General features: G+C 42.7%; 1 protein-coding gene across 1 annotated transcript in view; it reads right to left on the bottom strand.

Annotated features, from left to right (window-relative positions):
* Positions 1–15,210, bottom strand: part of Tulp4 (TUB like protein 4) — a 108,525-nt gene that overhangs the window by 15,243 nt on the left and 78,072 nt on the right. Inside the window, exons 6-10 of the mRNA XM_055615944.1 lie at positions 12,671–12,837; positions 7,757–7,981; positions 6,663–6,897; positions 3,312–3,456; positions 1,046–1,190 (exon numbers count right to left, since the gene is read on the bottom strand). Of these exons, the coding sequence (XP_055471919.1) occupies positions 1,046–1,190; positions 3,312–3,456; positions 6,663–6,897; positions 7,757–7,981; positions 12,671–12,837 (917 nt within the window). The remainder of the gene's footprint in view (positions 1–1,045; positions 1,191–3,311; positions 3,457–6,662; positions 6,898–7,756; positions 7,982–12,670; positions 12,838–15,210) is intronic.

The following is a 15,210-nucleotide window of genomic DNA, read 5'->3' as shown; positions in this document are numbered from 1 at the left end:
GCGAGTTTGAGGCCACCCTAGGATAGAAGAGACGCTGTCTCAAAAAAAAAATAAAAAATAAAAAATAAAAAGGCCATCAAATCTCAGAGTAGTGGTTTCATCTAGTGAGGAGAATGAAGTGGGAATCTGAGGCCAGCCTGGGCCAAACAGCATGGCCTCATCTCAGAAATAGTGAAAACTAAAGTAGGTGCTGTGGGCTGTCAACTGAGGATAACCGGGAAGGTGAGACAGGAGTGCACGGAGCTCCAGACCAGTCTAGGCTACTAGCAATATTAAAACAAACCAATTAACCAAGAAAACAACAAAGCAATAACAACATTATGTGAAATAACAAAAACATAACCTAAAATAAAACCACAAAATTTTAAAATAAAAGGGTCAAAGAGATTGGCACACAATTTTGTTAATTTCTCCCTTTGAATCCTGGATAAATTCTGCAGATGTCAGCTGAGTTGAAACCATTATGTCCTTAAGCCTCCCAATTATCATACTGTTTAATCAATTTTAAAGTCACTGCTATGCTCAAGGTAGATGTGAGTAAAATACGGATGAGAAGAAGACAGCTCCTGGAGGAACTTACGATGGATTTCCCTGGTTGGTAGACGAAGAAGTCTTTGATGAACACTAGAAGGGGGTTAGACACCACTTGTGTGGGCTGGGCTAGGGCAGGAGGCCTTCACAGAGAAGGCACAAACTAACTGAGTTAGGGCTGGAGGAGGGCAAAACCAAGGAGGAGCTGGAGAGGTTGAGTCAGGCAGAACCCAGGTAGAGGGAAGGAAGTCTTCGGAAGGCAGAAAGGAGAGACTGGGGCTATGGTCAGTGTTCCTTTCCTAGAACTGAGGAGTCACCGCAGGACAGAAGGCAAAAGTGAAGAAGGGAATACATTCAGTCAGCTCTCCTTAGGAACACTCTAGCAAGAGAGCTGTACAGTTTGCATGCAGGTGTGGCAATGAGCAGGATAGGCAAGCTGGGAAGGATGGTGGTGCTTCCAGATAGCCTGATGGTTTAACTGTGTGCAGGCCCACTGTCAGCTATGCATGTCTACCTGAGTGATGTCTTCAAAAGGAAACTCTCTCCGAGTCAGGCTGGGTGAACCCATGGAGGGCTTGCGCATGGGCAATCGGGGAGACCGAGAAATCTCTTGAGCAGCCCGGGGCAGCTTGGGTGACTTTCTGGCCTCAATGCTGATCCTGTGTAGACAAGGGCAGAAGTCAGACATGTACAAAGGGATGCATCTGGATCCAGAATGCCTCCCTCCCTCTGATACTCATGTGGATGGTAGCTCTCAATGGTCAGGGACCTAATTTCACAAAGCACTCTCTTGCTTTTGACTTAGGAACAAGAGAAAAGAATACTGAGCATACAAAAAACTTAAACAGTATGGAGGTTACACCAAGTGATTCATCTGTAAGAGCCTAGAGTCACTACCTACTGACATGTAGTATGTTCAGAAAAGTCCACACGCCATTTGCCACAGGTTTGTAGAATCACCCTAGGAAAATGGTAGGAGAAAGACTGTTTCTCATCCTAAGGCCACTGTGATTTACAAGACTCCTTCTATGTTAGGTTGGATTTTAGCAGATTACCTAACACTCCCATCTATAACATTTAAGCCAAATCACTGATTCTAAAGCTTTTCTGCTGCCTCTGATTCCATGTTCTATCTCTACTCCTTTATTTACAATGTAAAGATACAGGCATTTAACACTAGTCTACCCAAAAGATGGTGCTATGAAAACAGCTATGTTAAGGTTTATAATGCATCAGAAAAATGCACAAAGCACCAGATATATACTATTTTCAAACTTGGTAAGAAACTTCAGGCTCCAGAAAAATGGAAAAATGGAGAGAATTGAGCTTCAAGCTAAGGCTATTGGCTTAGCTTCTGTATAAGAGTTTCAGGCAGAGGGGAATGAAGAAGGGGGCACCATTCACAAGAGTGATAGAACCTTCAAAGAATATTTAGACAAAATGTGTAATAACAGGGAATGGAAAAACACTACAGAATGCTACAAGTCCATAATTTTATGTGCAGTTTTAGCAAACTTTAGATAAAAAACAATGACTCATTATTGGAGCAGCTGGGCAGTAAAATAATTGTTTACCCTTTGTTCATGTCATACACATATAGTTTGGCTATAAAGTAGATCTGAGAATTCTTACATAACTGTTGCAGAAATTTAATTTGGTATAGTCACCTTGTAATGATACTTTGCAGTTTCCACTAAAATTTAAAATGTATTTAACTCATGACCATGTAATTTCTTTCATAAGATATACCAGAGAAGTGAATGTGATATTTCCCAAAAGATTTACACAAAAAAGTTTATAATGGATTTATTCATCACAGTCCCAAAAACTTGAGACTATCAGCTATCCATTGACTAGAAAAACACATAATGACATGTTTGTTATAATGAAATAATCCCATAAAGGGTTTTAAAATGAAAAGGCAAACTACTGATATTCATGATACTGCATTGAGAAAAGAATCTACATAAAGAGCACCCATATTCATATAAAATTCAACAGTAAAAAAATAATTTATAGCAACAGAAGACATGATGAATGCAAGAAGCACAACAGAACTTCCAGGATGATGGGCATGTCCTTTATCCTCAACCAGAGACATCCTGGTCAATCAACTGCCCAATGTACCAGATATTTAAAAGATGACCAGTTGAGGTATCTAGAATAGTATGGAAATCACACCCTGATTTGCATGCTATCACAGAACTCTAAACAAGCAAGGGTCTTGAGGAGGTTCTGCCTGTCCATTACTGCCCATAGATAAGTCTTGTCTGTCTAGTCACACAGCCATGACAGCAAGAGGAGAAAAGTGTTCCCGCAGGTGATGACAGCAGTCCCTTTGCCTTCCTCAGACAGTGTTATAGGCACGGAAGCTGGCCTTCTCTTCAACACAACACATCAGCTTATAAACACTCTTTTCTTAACCTGGAAGGGAAACAAGCAAGCGGGGAAGCGATGGTTGTTTTAAGTCGCCCACCCTCCCTGCTGACCTTAGCATACTTTCTATTCTGAAGGAAAAGCAAAGCAGGCAGGCAAGCTGTAACTACTCCAGAAAGAACCTTCCAGAATGAAAAATGAGGAGAAAACAAAAGAGTTGATTTTGCTGCTGTCTAAGTGTGACCTTCCTTTCCTTCCTATTCTTTTCATTGTAGCCAAGTAGAGCTGCAATGTGGACCCAAGCAGTTCAGAATCTCATTACAGTCATCGTCAATGGAACTCTGTTCCTAGAACAAACAATGTCAGATCACATAGAGGCACAACAAAGGAAAGCCTACTGTTACCTTGGGAGTTTGGGTGATTTACTAGCTCTGGAAATTTTAGGAGACTTTTTGGCAGCCCAGTCGTCACTCAGTTCAATGTCACTGGAGTCTGAGCAGTTGCAGCTATCAATCACAGTAGAAATCAAGCTGTTCCCATAGATCTCATCTGTAAGAGACCAATCATCGGTGTAAGCAACTGTTACTGGTACACAGAACTGCTATATAGGCTGACTTTATTGGCTTCCTCATTGGGTTAGGGTTAAAATAGAAATGTCCTTTTCCTTTTATATTTTTTATGCTCTTTTCTAAACAGAAGTAGGTAATCTCTACAACTGCTGTTAAAATGGATGATGTTTTAGTGCCCTAGGAATATACAAACTTGCTCATTGTGCCAAAAGCCCAAGAACAAAAACCTTCACTGCTGAGCCTCACAACACTCAGGTGACTTAGGCTTGTGGGAACTTTCAAGTAGACTGTAAAATGACGTTGAGAGCTCATCCAGACTCCCTGGAACCTGCTTCTGCCCTGGGAAGGCCAACTGGCCCAGGCCTGTAGGAACTATAATCTTGCGAAGTAGGGTCCACGCCAAGAATGTCTAGAATGATGATTCTAGAATTGCCACAGGATGTCTATGGCCTGACAATCCCACCTGGTGAAGCTAACCCTCGTTAGAGGGCTGAAGGGAGACTCTGGACAGTGGTAACATGCAGTGGTGGTTTTGGGTTGCTCTATGTGTACTTCATACAGAAGCCATTTGCCTTCATTTTGCCTGTCGGGCATCAGAAGGAAAATTGCGGCCCAAAATAGAGGGTAAGAAAAAGCACAGAGTGGACCAAGCACAGAACTGCAATTAGACACCTATTCCAGAGGTCTCTTGTTGCTTCCATCACAGTACACTCTCATCCCTGCTTCTTGCTACTCAATCCCCACAGCCCTGCCTTGTGCTCATATACCCCTGGATGGCCTTGAACTTGCTACAGAGTTAAGGACGACTCTGCTCTTCAGATCTTCCTACTCTCAGCTCTGGAAGGTGAGGATACAGGCATGTCGCACTATGCCTAGGTTATGGAGGCACTGAACTCAGGCTGTTGTATGTGCTGGGCAAGTACTGTATGCAGGCCAAGCTTCATCTGCAGCCCCACAATGATAATTCTACGCCAATTCTATTTGTCAAGATACTTGGTGAACATTTCTAGCAGTAAGTAAAAATATTAAGGTTACAAATCCTCTGAGCTGCTTTGTATATACCATTTAGTTGCCAATTAGTCACACTGTGCCTTGTGACACAGCTTCTATTTCTGTCATGAGGTATTTGAATTTAATGAACTTTTCCAGTGCTTAAACTGTCCTGTGTTCTAGCAGGTTCCACAAGGGGCTCAGGTACCACATACAACGGGCAAGGACTTGGTGTTTGTGGATTCACTTCATTACTTTTAATTATAAAAAATATTAAGATAAATGACCTCATTTCCCAAAGAAGTGTTAGCGACTGAGCACTATGTATTTGGTGTGAGTTGTCAGTATGAACATGAAAAAAAACCAGACAGCTAAGCCTGGCATTAGGAAGCTGCAGCCCCCTCTGCAGAGGGAAGTCAGGCACATGGGGGAAAGAAACAAGCCCTTTACCCAAAAGATCTTAGTATTTGGTCTCAGTCTAGGTTTGTAGAGCTGTGCCTACAAAGTATGCAGGCTTGGAGAGACCAGGCCATATACCTCTCCCATCAGTAAGCTGTCCCCCTGAAGCCATTCTCTCCAATTTTCCATCTTTCCTTTCCCTCCTGGTCTGACTGTATGCCCTCACTTCTTCTTCTCATTCCTTCTATCCTTGGTACGAACTGATCATGCTAGTCAAAAGTCAAGAAAGATGATGAGGATTCATGGTTTAAAGCTGAGGCTTATTGCTCTTAACTTCATATGGGAACCCTGGTGGAGAACACTGCCACAGTTGCTGTGGTAATGCCTAGGAACATGGTTGGAGCAGACATGTACAGTCCTGGCAAGAGCAAGTGAGACTGAGGCCGAATATGGCCACTGCTTTAAGAACTAAGAAGCCCTTGGTCACACGCTAGGAAGTGGAGAGTATTAACTAATGAACCAAATCCAATCTAAACAATGTTGTCTCAAGGTCTGGTGCTACAAAGATGACCAGTTTCCCTTCCAGGGTCAACAGGCTCCTGAGAATGACCGTGTGTGCCAGTCAGTACACTATGACAGGTGATGGACACCAAGGTCAATGTTGTACGTTCTGTGGCGGCCTTCACAGAATGTATACGCTGCGGTTACTCACATGTACCTTCAACCGGCAACTAACTGGCACAAAAACCCACAGTACCTTCCTGTGGAGGCCTCAGTCTAGGATCCGAGAGAGAGGCATCTTTAATATATCTAAGCACCGATGCCCAAGAGGGGATTCCCATAAGGACAAAATGATGTTTCATGTCAGAACTATAATGGATCAGTAAGAAACTTTCACTAGAACCTACTAGAAAACTAAATTCTGGATTAGCAGGGCAGAGGCAAGAGCATAAGGCTGAGGTGGGCTGAAGGCTTGAAACTGAATTCTGTCACCCTCCTGAGAAGGCAGAGACTTATTTTTTTCTCTACTCCCCTCAGTACTACATTTCAGTACTCAACGGATGCTTGTTCTGTGACAGTGAGAGGGGCTACATTCAGTGACAGAAGACTTACATAGAGGAACTTCAAAAATGTTCCACACTAACCAGATGAAATAGGTCTCAGAAACAAGTATTCTCCTTGAACAGCATTAAGAGTAATATTCCATTTTATGAAAGAAGGGGGAAATAGAAAGACCTGGAGGGGACAGGAGCTCCAAAAGGAGACCAATAGAGCCAAAACAAAACAAAACAAAACAAAACAAAACAAAACAAAACAACTGGGCCCTGGGAGTCCTGCACAGACTGATACTCCAATCAAGAACCATGCATGGAGTGGACCTAAAACCCCTGCTCAGATGTAGCCCATAGACTCAGTCTCCATGTGGGTTCCCTAGTAAGGGAAGCAGGGGCTGTCTCCAACATGAACTCAGTGGCTGGCTCTTTGATCACCTCCCCCTGAGGAGAGAGCAGCCTTACCAGGCCACAGAGAAAAACAATACAGCCAGTCCTGATGAGACCTGATAGGCTAGGGTCAGATGGAAGGGAAGGAGGACCTCCCCTATCAGTGGACTAGGGGAGGGGAATAGGGCAAGAAGAGGGAAGGACAGTGGGGTTGGGAGGGGACACAAACTGAATTAATTACAATAAATAATAAATAAAATTTTAAATGTAAAAAACAAAAGCAACAACAAAACAAAGAGTGATACTCCACAACCACACAAGAACGGGGTCTCAGTCCCTGCAGCAAGGGGCCCACCTGATTTGCTGTCTGTCCGAGGGTCCATGATGACAAACTCTGGCCGCAGTTTGCTGATGCGCCTCCCCTTGAGAATGGGCACGAGTCCTCCCAGATACTCCAGGTAGAGTGTGTAGCAAGGCCCACCAACCTCTGGATCATCCTCTGTACGTTTCATGGTGCAGTGTAGCCGCTCATTGCCCGCTGAGGGGTAGCTGACAAAATCTCGCATGTTGTTGGGGTCTGGAATCGGGGGCTAAAGGCAGGACACAGGCAGAGAAAGCACATCTAGAATTTCAGAAAAAAAAAGGAGCAAGTACAGGGCAGACTGGCTTCTGTCATAGCCACTCTGGAAGAGTATAGACCAGGCAGAGGTCAACTGTATTCTGTGAAATAGCAACTCAAAACTGTGCAATTAAGTGAGGGTCCCACTTTGGAATGCAACAACTGGTGACAGCCTGGACCTCTACTTTTTCTGATATATTACACAAGAACTCCTGGCACATTATCAATATTGTAAGGCAACTTAGAAAAAAATAACCACTAGACTCTAGAACTCTAATGTATCAGGAGAAAAGTGATCAAGTCAATCTAGAGACATAACACAGGAAAGGTCCTATGTGTGCAGGGCCTGAGGTGACTAGAAAGCCGCAGGTAACTAGCAGGCGGCTGGTCTGTTTCACGTGCTGCCTCTTTACAGGCATTTCCCGGGGACAGACACATAAAAGATGGCTGGGAGCTGCACTATATGGAAGTCGCACTCAGTACAGTGGGGAGAGCAGCAAGCCCCAGAACTGGTTTGGACCCAGTCCTGACTAGTGTCCTAACTAGCTTTAGAAGAAGTTACTGTCCTTATATGAACTTGTTTACTGCTTTATCAAGTGAAAACAATGTTAGAATCTGCTGGAAGTCAAGAGAAAATCTCATGTGGACACTAACTAACAGGAATGCCAGGCAGGCTGCAGACGCATAGTCCATGCAGCCATCCCTAGGCACTCTAATGGAGAATCAGAGAAGTCTCTGCATTACCTCTGGTACCCTCCCCCATCTTTCCTGTCTCTTGTTGGAGAAAGGCTAGGAAGGAAGAACAGGAAGAACAGAGGGGAAGTCTCTACCTTGATAGTAGGAATGAAGGCAGTGGAGAGGTAGGAACAGAGTCGAGGGGGCAAGGTCAGTTTGCTGACGTCCTTGTCTTCTCGAAGGGTGCTGGCGATGGCCTGCTGGCACAACAGCTGGAGGCTGGACACTCGATGCTCTACACGGACCACATACAGGGCTGGTCCTGAGGCCATAAGCAGCCGGGAATCCCGATGGCCCCAACAGATGGAGATGATAGGGCGCTGCAGGGGGAGAGGGGTACAGTTAAACTTGATTGAGCAAAATAAAAGTCATTTGACAGTTTTGAGAACATTGGTTTTTCAAAGCACAGCAGAGAATACTAGCTCTGTATGACATGGTTCCTAAAAGCAGGGGCAACTGCTTAAGGGTACACTCTCCTATACTTCTCACCCAGTGGTGACTCCCATGAGTTACATGGTGATAAAGAGGTAGACTACATGACCTTTTTCAATTCTTCTAAGAGACAGCACTTCAGGGTCAAATTAACACTGGATGTGGTCTCTAAGTCACAAAACTGGGGACTAATCCCCAGCTTTAATTCTCCTACATTTTTATGATTCAAATAGGAATACTGTGAGAATTATAGGAGAAGGTAGCACCATGGTGCTTTTGGGATCTATTATGGCTACAACCCAGGAATTAAGACATTGTTGTTCTCAACTATCCTCAAAGCACTGGGTCAGGAATAGCAAGCAGAGCTCTCTTTGGAAAAGGGAGAGAGTTGGAGAAGTGGAGTTCCTCCTGGAGACTCTAGGGTTTTATGAGGATCGCCTTTGAAAACATAAGCTGCAATCCAAATATGCACATGTTAGAAACTTTTACTGAACTAAATATCAAACTCAGGAGCATTATCTAAGTAAGAGTATTATATAAACCAAGCAAGGTATAAGGAGATGAAAGGCTGTGCTGGAGAAACAGGAGATTTGGTCACACTGATCCAGACACATGGAGTGCTAATTTAATGAGGTCTCCAGAGGCTCCAGAGATCACAAGTGGAGATGTCAGATCTTTTATATAATGACAGATAGGAACAGAATTCTTACAACACTTTAGTGGCAAACATCAAGATAAAAGAAGCACATAAAGACAATTCCTTAAAATAGCCCCTAGGGTCAACTAATTCTGGTTTCTACTTCCAAAAGTAAAATGCACGGCTGAACATAATTTATCTTGTATTTTTATCCATGAGGCTGGCCAACAGCTCCCCCATCGAAGAACATCATGTATTTATTCGCTATGGATTCAGAAACTCAGGTCTGAGGGCTTGTGTAACATTCCAAGCTAGGCTTCAACAATGAGATGATTCCACAGACGGCACACTGTTAACGGAGGGAGGGACACACACATACACACACACACACACACACACACACACACACGTATGTGTATGTACATGTGAGTTTGTGTGTATGCATATGCATATGTATAGGGGGGGGGAAGTGGTCATAAATTCTGAAGCTACATATTAGGACAGGGGCTCCAGTTGCACCAAACTTAGACTTTGATTGATTTGTTGGTTGGAGGTGCTAGGGAATCATGTTGCAGGAGCACACTATACCTGGGCTAAATCCCTAGCCTTTACGCTCAGTTTTAAAGACACCTGCTTATCTTACCTTTGCACCCTATCCCCAATATAAATAAATTCCTAGCTTAGTGGTCAAGTCATGATGACTTGTACAATCTGACATACGAGCTGCCTGCAGAAATATGACTTGTTTCCTGCAATTTTCTATTCCTTTTTGATAGATGAATGGCGCTACTATGCCAGCAGTGCAGGACTGCAGAAGGCAGACTCCTGTCCTCTTCCCTCCTAGTTTTGCTTTCCGTGAACTATTCCTGTATAACAGCTAATTACATGTCAGATATAAAGTTAGCCTAAGCATGTATCTCTTTTCATTATGCCATGAATTTACATTACTAATCCAGACCTTCAACTAAATGCAAAGTTTCAATTGCCATCCATTTAACACAATCCGCACATCTTCAAAACTCATTACTTTCTGGTGTCGCAGTGTTTATATGCGTCTCTCACAGCCCTCTCAATTGTCAGACAGGCACTCCTGCTCAAGTTAAGCCCTGAGGACAGTGAAGACAAGTGAGCTAGGTAACTTAGTTCCAGCTAATAAGTGTGGAAACTACAGCTCTTGGCTCAACCCAATAAGTGGTGCTTCTCTTACTACAAGTGGCCATTTCTCCTAAGTACTAGTGCTCTGATCCAACAAATAGCCTTAAGAATGTGTACTATCTCACTCAGAAAATCAACCGCCTGACATTCAGTACATAGAAGCCCATTTTCTCCCTAGTCCATTTGGGTAAAGGCCATTTTACTGAACAACAAAAACAAAAACATGTTTCTAAGAGGTAAAAGTACAGGACAAACAGGCTTCTCGGACACTAGTTCTTTATGGCAGGAAAGTATCCACAGGTCGGGTGATGGCAGTACTCCAAGCTGACCATCACAGGGAAGTTAGGAAAATGAAGGCAAATGTGGCCTTTAGCTTGAAGAAAATAAGACATTAAAGTAATACATGCTAGAGGCATTACACACTACACGGGTTTAGAGAGAAGGTCATAATCTTTGGGTAGATTTAAAAGAGCATGTTAACAAGTTAAACACGAAAGTCTTATGAATTTAGAAAGATTGAAAAGCTTCCCATCCTCTCCCACTTGTGTTTGAGATAGGTTTCTCTGAACTGAGAAAGCAGAGCAAAACATTCTCTATCCAGTGAATAGAAAGCCAGTGGGACAGGTACACACTCTAAGACAAAATCATAAGGTATGAATATTTATGGAATTCACAAATATCCAATTAAATACAAACGTCTTTAGAAAGACTGAAAAGTTTCCCCTCCTCTCCTACTTGTCTGCTACTAGCACATTTGAGTATGTCCCCAGATGTTGAAAAATTAACCCTCAAAGTTATATGATGTGGCTGTTAATTGGACAAAAGACCTTTCAGAGGTAAATGGAATTAGAGCTGGTCATAAAGTGGGGCTCCCTGAAAGCACACGTGGTTTTAGTAGGAGGGGAAGGACTCCAGCTGGTATACTTGCTCTGTCATACATTGATGATGTTAAGAAGGTCTTTACCAGAAGTTACACTGACCTTTCTAACTCCTCATTTCAGGTACAAGTACTCTTTCTGACTCCATGAGAGTGGAGAAAACAGCACCGACAACCTGATTTAAAAACGTGGATTTCCTCCCAGTTTATCACCCAGCAAGGTGCATCCTATTTCCATCTGTGCTTTTATCTACCTTCCAGTTTATCAGGAAGTCAGTCTGAAGCTGTCCTTCCTTTTTTTTAATACTCTCACGGCTCCTGATGCACTCTCTTTCCTGTGCATGTCCTCTAGGTTTATCAGGCTGTCCTCAAGCCCACTTTCCACCTTGCCCTTGCTCAGTGTTCTTCTCTTTCTTTATCTTTCTTTCTTTTCTTTTTTTTTTTTTTTTGGCTAGGTCTTATTAGTAGTTTATAAACATTCACACCTCTCTGTTTCATGTTCCCTCCTGCTCCTTATTTTGTTTGCATACCATGTCACATTACACAGTTAAAGTTCAGATATTTTACTCTACTTCAGAAAACATACTGTTGCTCACTCGTTATCTTGACTATTTCAGCAACATCTCCAGCATCTAGAACAGTTGTTCTCAACCTGTGGGTTGTGACCCTTTGGGGTCACATATTAGATATCCTGCATATCAAATATTTACATTACAATTCATAACAGTAGCAAATTACAGTCACGAAGAAGCAATGGAAACTTTTATGGTTGGTGGTCACAACACGAGAAACTATAATAAAGGGTCACTGCATTAGGAGGGTTGAGAATCACTGCTCTAGAACAACACTTAACATACGAACGCCTCCATAAACACTGATTGACTGAAAATATTTTACAGTATAACTGCCATCATCATGAAGACACCACTCAACCTTAAAAACCTCCAAATCCAGTTTTGCCATGTCTATATTCAACTGCTAGCCTGTAGGCTGATATATTTCCCATTTAAAATGGTTCCTTATGACATTCTATTTCCTTTGCATCTGCTACTTATTAATTGACGGCCATACTCTAATATCGAATCATAGACACTTCTTTGTTTGCCTGTTCTCACTATTCACTTCTTTGGCACTTAATCCAATTTCACTTAACCCACTGTCTCTGTGCAGGTGACTAGGAATCTCTATCTTCAGCTTCATCTCGTCTGACCATAGTCCCACTTCCTAATTATCTCTATCTACACATCTGGCTGTACTTCTAGCTGAAGGTAAGTAAAAATATCCACCGAGATTTTCTGAGGTGAGGCTGACTTGGTTTCTTGGTGAAACGCTGATATTTAGAGAGACCCTCACCCATCAGGCAGTTCCATGATTGCTTGTAGCACTAAAGGACAAGCAAGCATGTCTGAAGTAAGCACCGGTTGAAACACATCTTTCTGATGCTCTACACCTTTACAAACAGCCCTGGAAAGCGTAGGGCTGTCACAGATCTACTTCAGAGTTCTACTTAATTCTCCATTTATTTTTGCCTTGTAAACTTCATTTTTGTTACAGGAAGAACTCAAAAAAGTGACTGTCCCCCTTACAAAGGACTGTGTGAAGACCTAGAGCATTTATTCATTGGGTTTTTTTTCTGTAAGTGGCCAAATCAGAACCAGATTCCTCTATTTACTCTCTATTCGTCTGCTTTTAAAAAGGAATCAAGCAAAAAAAAAAAAAAAAAAGGAATCAAGCATTTTGGTTAAAAAGTAAAAACTGCTTTCTTCCCTATTTTACTGGTTTTAAAGTCAAGAGTCGAGGAAAAAATGATTAAACTACAACTTGCCAAAGCTAACTATAATAACTAGCTTATGATTATTTACCCAAACTGGAGCATAGCAACCCACTGGCACTTTCAGGTGTCCTTACCTGCACAAGTGTATCCAGCGTGAAGATGTGCTCCCCTCTGACATTGTAGAACTTGACCATGGCACTCTTCAGAAGAGGACCATTGGGCAGCTCACTCAGCTGGGCCTGCTGCTCCATCCCAGCAACGGCCAGTAGGTCTCCCTGTGTACACCACTGGGCCACCACCTCTGAAACCACACAAAAGGGTCAATTAGCATGAGAACACAGCCATCCTCAATAGCCACATCACTGTGTCTTCAGCAGCTTAGAACACACCTCCTAAACAAAGCCATCAGCGGCTCTTCCTTTTTCTTTCATGAAGGAACATTTTGTACAAGATAGCAATACTCAACTGAAAACAGGTTTAATATGGATAGGGACTGCTGTTCCTCGGAACATAATAAATCATGGTAAAAAACAGATCTAAGAATACTGGTATGTTAAAGCCAGTTATAGTAACGTGTGCCTCTAATCCCAGCTGCTTGGTAGGCTAAGGCAAAAGGGTCACAGATGTAAGGCCAGCCTGGGCTACATAGCAAGATCTAATTATTAAAGTACACACAGAGATACATACACATAAATATAGGATGGAAGTGGATAAATGCTGCAATGCTAACTACCTACCTCAGTATCATCACCCCAACACAGCTGTGAACTCTCCTGTTCCATCAGGGCTTTCCTACTGTGCTGTCCTCCATGCCACAGGTCGCTAAAAGAGTCTGCTTATGAATTCTCCGATTAAAGAGTAAACCAGCACAAACCCAAGTGTACTAATTGATATCTGGGCACCATTGGGCCCATAAAGCTCACACACTGGATGCACGCGGGCACAGGAGCCCTGACTTCAGTTGAACACCTGTGAGAGTGTGAGGGAAAGGGCAAAGGCACTTGGGCTGAGTGGCAGGCAGCATGAGCAGAGAAATCTTCATACCAGAAATGAGATACCCACTTGCAAACGGCCAGTAAATGCTGTCTTATTCAAGAATGAACAACTACTTATCTCTTGCAGGAAAGATAGATAGACAGATAGGCAGACAGATAGATAATGATTAGTACTAATAGTTATCACAGTACTTTCCTTTCCTTCAATGCCCTAAAACCACCATTTGGTTATATAGCTCTCTGAAATACAGATTCATTTTGTAGAGAGGCTGGACTAAATCACTGAAGGTGCTCCACCATGATAGCCACATAGCTCAGAACCAGGGCTAAATCAGTGCCCATCCTATCCCAGGTCACATGTGATCAAACCCCATGTGATGGGAATGGTTCTAATTCTAAAGCCAATGCGCTCTGTGGTCAGTGAACTTCAATTCCCCGAGGCAAATCAGCCTCCCAGAGCTTTCTCACTGAGTCAGCACAGAGCAAAAACCAGGAAATGGCACTAAGCTCATCGGTACGAACAGACCAGAGAAGGCTATAAGCAGCTGAGACCACGCAGCCACCAACAAACAAGATTTCTCACATGAATTAAACTGATACCAGAAAACGAAAAGTAATTTCAAAAATCAAGTAAATACCACCACACCTGATGCCAAACTGTGTCTAGAGAAAAGCCTGGTCATGATCATGAGATTGAAATGCCCTTCTCTAAAGACTAGCATTCTGTACACAAAGAAACTAGAATAAAGCTGCAACGGATGGGCCCTGACCACAATACTAAAAGAGCAGGAAAAAAAAGATGGCAATGTTCCTAAGGTTCCTCATCTGACCCACCCAGCTTAGTGGGTGGTTGAGTAACTGTACCACTCTTTTTTCTTTAAGATTCTGTGAATTTTTGACACAAAATAAATTTTAAACTAGAAAGCAAGCTGTGGCCTCTGCAGCACTGGCATGGCTGCACAATGCCTTCAGAGTGCTCAGAACCAAGCCAAGCTGGTGTTGAGAATTCAAGTGATCTGTGTGTGGAGGTGAGAGCGAGTCTAGGTCTTTATGAACAAAGCCCCAGGAATGTCATTCGTGTAGGTGCAAAGACAAGCTGAGAGTTGTCATCTGCCAAGGTGAGGTCCTCTTACCAACACTTGTCACTTCATGTTCTGGCAAAGACAGAACTTGTAACATCAAGGGATACAATAGAAAGTATTGGTTCTCTGAGATTCAGCAGGGCCCAGTTATGCTCCACTCACTTACCTCATGAAGCCCTGAAAACAAAAACAAACAAACAACCTGGAATTATGCGCTGTAACGAAGGTTCTGAGTTCTCTAGAGGGGCAAGGTTCCTGAGATTGCAATTCGAAATGGTCATGAATTGATGAGGAAACAAGAATAAGAGGAAGTATCCATTTGACTGCTAGATAAACAGAATAGACATAACATTTCTTTTCAGTTTTTTTTTTAATAAATTATGCTTATCACTTAAAAAAAACAATTTCCAATGCTTCTTTCCAAGATTCTTATTAATATGTTTTAAATCTCTAAGGAGGCTATTTAGAATAAATAGGCTATTTAGAAGCAGCCTAAATAAATGTTGTTTGCAGAAGCCCCTTTTTGCTTTTACTGCAGCTCTTGGCATGCAGGGGCCTGGCAAGCCTCAAAGCATCTAACTGGTCTGTTCCCATGCT

The sequence above is a fragment of the Psammomys obesus genome, unplaced genomic scaffold, assembly GCF_907164565.1.
Source record: "Psammomys obesus unplaced genomic scaffold, mPsaObe1.curated_primary_1811, whole genome shotgun sequence".
Classification (NCBI taxonomy): Eukaryota; Metazoa; Chordata; class Mammalia; order Rodentia; family Muridae; genus Psammomys; species Psammomys obesus.
The sequence above is the reverse complement of the archived record's forward strand: the minus strand, read 5'-3'. Positions and strand labels throughout refer to the sequence as shown.